The sequence below is a fragment of the Pistacia vera genome, unplaced genomic scaffold, assembly GCF_008641045.1.
Source record: "Pistacia vera cultivar Batoury unplaced genomic scaffold, PisVer_v2 Contig323, whole genome shotgun sequence".
NCBI classification, from domain to species: domain Eukaryota; kingdom Viridiplantae; phylum Streptophyta; class Magnoliopsida; order Sapindales; family Anacardiaceae; genus Pistacia; species Pistacia vera.
The window spans coordinates 835612-842561 of NW_022196139.1; the positions used below are offsets into that span (position 1 = coordinate 835612).

The 6950-nt window shown below is 34.5% G+C and overlaps 1 protein-coding gene across 1 annotated transcript; it reads right to left on the reverse strand.

The window, feature by feature from the left end:
- Positions 1-723: 723 nt before the first annotated feature.
- On the reverse strand, positions 724-5304 carry LOC116137368 (protein CLP1 homolog). Its single transcript, XM_031423050.1, has 10 exons — positions 5011-5304; positions 4345-4413; positions 4140-4235; positions 3774-4015; positions 3520-3658; positions 3349-3405; positions 2656-2790; positions 1947-2182; positions 1183-1227; positions 724-1089 (listed from the first exon to the last, which is right to left on the reverse strand). Exons 1-10 carry the CDS (start codon positions 5215-5217, stop codon positions 1002-1004), a joined length of 1314 nt encoding a protein of 437 aa, XP_031278910.1. The 5' UTR covers positions 5218-5304; the 3' UTR covers positions 724-1001.
- Between the last annotated feature and the right edge of the window lie 1646 nt (positions 5305-6950).

Here is a 6950-nt window from a genome sequence, read left to right on the forward strand (position 1 = left end):
AAAATGTAGCAGCCTTTTAATTTTTCCATATTTTTCATTATTTTTCAATATTTTTGTTATTTTTTACTTTTTTTTTTAATTCAAAATTAATTATTAACTTATTATTTAAATAAATGGATGATTAAATTAAATTTGAGTGATAAGTTTTTTATTTAAATTTTTTTATTTCAAATTTGCGTGTCCGCGGGTATTACCCGGTCTACCGTAAAGTCACGGGCAGGCCGAGTACGGTCAGATTCTCACGGGTCGAGATATGTGTTACCCATACTCATCCATTGGGTACGGGTACCCGTTGCTCGCAGGTACACCCGCCCGTTTGCTAAATCTAAGAGTGACTAAGTGAGTAAGAGTCTGAGAGAGTCTGAGCGAGGGCGAGGCAAATGAAACGCACCACTTTTCATCTTTACAGGGAGAGAATTCTTTTTTACCCAGTAGGTTTAATTTAATTACAGTTAAGGCACTTTGTTTGAAATAATAGCATTTTGGTGCTTTGACTTGACGTCCAGTTAGTTGACTGCTAATGGACTTATAATTATACTGAAATGACAAAAAAAATGCACCTGCAGTACAAATATGTGAAGCAAAGTGAATAAGCAAACACTAAATAAGCTCACTAATTGTTAGCATCAGTAATTACTTGCACAGCAAACAAAATTAAATAAATCCTGACAGTTAAAGAAACACAACTATTTCATAAGACTGAAAAAAAGTTAAAAGATATTATAGTAAGATGAAAACAAAATGGCAGAGTTTTCAACTGAGAACAAAATCGGCTAAGAAATTTGTAACTTCTAAAAGGATTAACTGATTGAATAACAGTGTACATTTTAGGAAGAAGCTTGTGCGTTTTAACTACTATACAGAAGGCGGCGAAACCCTAGTTACATCTTGAACAAGGTTATAAAGCTAAACCAAAACAATTTGCATTTAGTTATGGAAAAGAGAACTGTGTTTTGAGTACTATATGATCAAACCGTGTCTGGTTTTGTCGTGAAGATGCTTCATGTTTCAAGCCATGACAAAGTTCCCATGAGCAGATATTTGCTTGGAAAATTCCCTGCTGATGCTCCAAGATATGTAACTGTCTTCCTGTGGCCATAAAATGTTATATTAATCGAAGAAAGCAAAACCAGCATAACCACAAAACATGCTTTTTTCCAAAATAAGAACTCAGTTTCAAACCTCTGTGAGTCGATTTCTGTGATATAGATAAAACCGGCGACATTGCTGCAGCAAAAAGATGTGATGTAATCAGAAATGAGGGGGAGAGAGAGAGAGAGAGCATAATTTTATTCTTCAGGTGCTTCGATCACCAACACCAATTATTACACTCTCCAAATCAGCAAAGTTTTTTTAATTATAGAAGAATCACGAATAAGATGAAACTAAGTAATTTTTTAAGTGCCAATTCATCGTAAGAACATCTCCAATAGTATTCTTTATTTTAAAGAACATCTTTCATATAAATAAAGAGCATCTTTATTTAATTTCTAAAAATAAAAAACAATTTTTTTATTCAAATCCAATAGACTCTTTAAATATAATGAAAATGCTCTTTATTTTCAGGAAAGAAACTTAATGAGAGAGATAATTAATAAATAAAATGTATAGAAACTTGTAGTTTATTAATTAAAATTAGGATAAAGAGTGAAATTGCCTCTCTAGATGTGGAGAGTCAAACTCACTCTTTAATTTATATTTAAAGGATAAAGAGTCTGTTGAACTCTTATTTTTATAGATAGACTATTTATAATAAAGACTTTGGGTCATATAAAAAGTTCTTTAGAAGTGCTCTAAGACTAGCCGCAGAGTAATTATGTACATTATCTCATAGTCACCATGGAATAAATGATAATAGACACCAAAATGTTTCTTTTTCTTATGTCCTGGTTAGGGGGATTAGTATAATACTAGAGAGGTTTATCATTCCGCTATGTAACAAGTACCTTGAGAGAAGTTTATCAGGTTCTTTGGCATAAGAAAGAGCAAGAACTGAATGCAGCAAATCCCGGTCAATATTCACAGGCACTAATCTCAGAGGGCTGGCAACAGGATCTGCACCAACTGGTAGAGCTGATCTAGGTGCCTGTGGTCCGCCACCAATTTTATAGACAAGCAAATCACTGAAATTTGCAACATTAGCATATGGGGAGAGATCATTTGTGAGGCCATAAAAGTATTCCTGGTAGAAGTAACATTAGCATATCAATATGTGGAGATGGTTACATAAATGTTAAACTGATGACTAGTCTATGTGACTAAACACCCATAAAAATTCAAGAAATGGTGTATCTTCATTTCATGCTTTATATAAATACCATGTTTATAAACAGGGGAGCCAAATAAAAAAAAAAAAAACACTGAGATTCACCGCAGTTGACATAAAATCAGTCAACAAGCAGACCAAGCTTAATTTAATTGCTTTCTAAAGTATTTCTTCCCAAAACATTATAATCAATCTCCTAACCTCAAATTTAAAATCCTTAGAAAAAGCACGTCACCATAAATAATTATTGCAATTTGGTTCACTGTCTTTTGTTTCATGCTTCCCTGATAATTTTGCTGAACCAGAGATGTTACAATCATAGAAACAGCTTGAAGGCCATGAAATAAATCAACAACTAGAAGGGGAATAGTAAAAACTGAGTCATTTACCCTTATCCTATAATTTCTGTCCTTCTGACGGACTTTTGCATTCCTGGAAACAACACCACCTGACTTTTGAAGTTTCACAACATCAACATTAGGCTTTTTCCTTAATACATCCCTCAGCCTGCTGAAAAGTTTCTCCTGCATAGATTTCAAACAGATGTCTTGACATGGTCATTTGAAGTTCAGAAAAAAATGAAACTCTTGAGTCCAAAAAGTAACAAAAAATGAGGGGAAAAAAGTGCAATGCAAGCTTACAAGTGTACAGGAAAATGAAGGATGGAAATTGAAGCTCATAACTAGACATGAATACAATCTGCACCTAGTACCAGGAAGTGAATTGCTAATCATCTAGTTCAATGTGTTATATGTTATAGTGGAGCAATCAAAATTGTGACATGTTCAGGCATGAAAGAGAGCTGAAAACTTAAGAATAAAAATCTCAACAAATCTATTGTTGTTCGAGGATTTATTCTGATATAGGAATAACCAAGCTGGACAAATTAGCAAGCGTATAAGTTTTTATGAGCCAAAGTGACAAGCATATATTTCAAGTCCAGATAAGCACTAAAACATAAGAAATTAACAATAAATAAGATGCTTGTAAACTGTACTTAAATAATATACTAGAAATGATGATTGAAAAAATTATGCTTGAAATTAAATAAAATATTAAATTGGAAGGCATTTATCATTTACCTGACCCAATACCAAGACAACATTGGCATTGAATGCATCAATTGCATGGAGAATTAACTGCAAAAATAAACAAAATTCCATTGAGCAACATGTTATAATATTTACTAATAGCAAAGGCATTTTTAAAATTACCCAATTCTCATGAATATGCAAGCTTCAGAAGACAATTACCTCATATCCAACACCTTCTATCCATCCCATGGTATTGATCACCATCCCTGCCACTCGAGATTCCACATTAGCAGTAAATTGTTTCTCCAATACTTGTGCAAGCTCATTCACAAGCACTTTGTACAAATCTACATTGTTGCTGCAAAGAATCAAAACATTATTCTTAAGTCTACCAACTGGAGAAAAGTACTTTCCAACACAAGTTTTCTTATTGCATGAGAAAGCAAAGTCGTAGAGAATGCAATATGGATAACCTTGGAGTTGTGTGCCCAAAGAAGTAAACAAGGGGCATTTCAAGTGCAATCCCTACAACCGGATCAATGGGCAATTCAATTGGAGTAGCAGCAATACATCCAGGAATTGTTATGGATCCTTGGCCAATATCCAAGTCCACAAAAGTAGGTTTCCAACCTTGTTTAGCTGCCCAACTAAGCAGCATCCTTGAAAAGGTGCTCTTTCCAGAATCTGTAGGTCCCACAACAATTACCCTAGGACCCTGCACCACCCAGAAGTATTATATGAACAAATAATAAGTTTCAAATAACATGTATAAAACCCATGCCAACATAGTATAAGCCTTGAAAGTTTGAATTATGCAACTGATGACAATGAATAAATACCAGAGAAGTATCAGAGCACTTTGATGCAGATGCTTTGGCACAGTTTCTCCGCCCTTCAAGCACAGCATGTACATTTACATAACTGACCATGGGAGTCTGAAAATCAAAGACCAAAACACCACCATTAATTGATTCAATAAAAATCTGCCTTTCTAGTAGATCATGCCAATGAACAAACCCAAAAATACAGTAAAAAAGCACACACCTCATCTGCTGTATAATCAGTTTCAGTTATGCCATCCATTTCAACTGTGGCTCCATACCATGTAAAAACCTGATCCATTAAAACAATAGTTTTCAGAAATGAAATTCTCAAATACAAAATGTTTCCATCATGACGTTATTTGGGTTGCGATCCAAAAATAATTTTAAGAAAACTAAGAAATAACTCAAAAATCTGAAGTGTATTTCATGTTTTCAAAAAATGAAAAACCATTTGGTTTTTAATCCGAAAATAATTTTCAAAACTAAGATCCAATTCAAACATTTAAACCATATTTTCATTGTTACAAACTATAGAAAACTAAGAAAACAAATCATTTCCGTTTTCTTATTTTACACTACTTTTCAAGTTTATATTCCAAAAAATGCTTCTAAAACTCATTTCAAGCAAACGGTTTTCATATAATTTTGTCTCTCTTCTGATCTAAAACGAAAAACTGTATTTAAATTCTATACCGAACAGCTTACTCATTTTAACATATTCTACCAGATCCATTTTCACTACTTCCAATTTATTGAAATGTCACTATAAATATATCAATATAAAACAATAATTTAATTAAAAAATAAAAGAAAGCAATATCGCCTGCGCTTTAAGTGATGTGTCATCTTCTGTACAACAAAGATATACATATATAAGAAAACTTACTGCAAATTTAAGACGTGGAGGGAAAGTGAGCCAGATTTCGGGAGGTAATTCAGTTCCGTAAATCTCGGCGCTGCCGTTAAGAAGCCGAAGACGCAGCGGCGCATCGTTACCGACTTCGATTCTCAGCTCGCTTTCTTTCTCCAATTTGACTTGCCTCGTAGTTGAAGCCAAATCTAAACCTGAGTCCGACTCCGCGGCGTAAGCCATGTCGACGCTAGGGTAAAGATACACTTGTAACCAAACTGAAATTTAGTAATCATAATTTGAAAAAAAAGTTAAAATTTGTTCGAATTGAATTGGTTTAAGGTTGAAGATTTAAAGCGAAGGTTGAAGAAGAAATAGGGAAGTGAGTAGTCTAGACCCGGCAAACGGGCGGGTATGGTCCGGGTAGCAACGGTTGCGGGTCCACAGGTCAAAAATTATGGCGAGTGGACATTTTCACAATCCGCCCCGCCCGTGCGGGTACGGATCATACGTAAAAATGAGCAGCCTTTTAATTTTTCCATATTTTTCATATTTTCAATATTTTTGTTATTTTTTACTTTTTTTTTTAATTCAAAATTAATTATTAACTTATTTATTAAATAAAGGATGATTATTAAATTTGAGTGATAAGTTTTTTATTTAAATTTTTTTTATTTCAATTTGCGTGTCCGCGTATTACCCGGTCTACCCGTAAAAGTCACGGGCGCCGAGTACGGGTCAGATTCTCACGGGTCGAGATATGTGTTACCCATACTCATCCATTGGTACGGGTACCCGTTGACTCGCAGTACACCCGCCCGTTTGCTAAATCTAAGAGTGACTAATTGAGTAAGAGTCTGAGAGAGTCTGAGCGAGGGCGAGGCAAATGAAAGCCACCACTTTTCATCTTTACAGGAGAGAATTCTTTTTACCCAGTAGGTTTAATTTAATTACAGTTAAGGACACTTGTTTGAAATAATAGCATTTTGGTGCTTTGACTTGACGTCCAGTTAGTTGACTGTAATGGACTTATAATTATACTGAAATGACAAAAAATTCTTTTAAAAATAATGTTAAGGCACAAGTGTGTAATATTTTATTTACTACGTTAATGTATAGACTTTTTTTTACTATCATATTCATACAATAATTAATAGAATACAAGTCGACTTATCAAATACTAAGCTCAAAAATTTTCTTTACTTAATATATGTATTCTGTACATAGTACAATATTATTTGCACAAAAACTCTCAAAACAGTGGACATGTAGCCAAGTCTCCCCGCTTGCCGATGTCCATTCGACCACGTCCTCACCTATGACCTGCAAAACATAGAAAACAACGGGGTGAGCACAAGATGCTCAGAAATAAATCCTCTACTCCACTATCCCCGTGTATCACTCTTCAATTCTTTCCTTACTCTTGTTACTTTCTCTTATTCAATCTCTCTTGTTCTTTCTCTGTTTCTAGTTCTCACTGTTCTTTTCTTTTTTCTATTCTTTCTTCTCTCGCTCTTTCTTTCTCTCTCTATTCTCATCACCCATGAGGGATATCATGATAACATGCACGATGAGATGCATATGCACTAATGCAAAGCAATGCATTTTCTCTCTTTTCTTTTTATCTTTCTTTCTCTTTTCTTGCCGATTGGTCTTGGTTGATGCATGGATTCGAAACCCTTGGCCATGTGAGTGTACTCTCTCTCTCTCTCTCTCTCGTTTTAGCCCTCATCCGCATGATTCTTACAGCTAAACGAATTCTTTTTCTCATTCTCATTCCGCTCTCTCATGGCGGAGTCCGCTTGCTCACGGTGGTTTACATGCGAGTAATTCTACACCCACAGGTTCCCTATCGCACAACCTATTCTTTTTTCTCTTCTTTAGCACTTTTTATTCATTTATTCTCTAGTGCTAATTCTTCTTTCTCCTTTATTCAAGAGAATTAGTTCTTTTCTTTATCTTTATTCTTAGGGTGT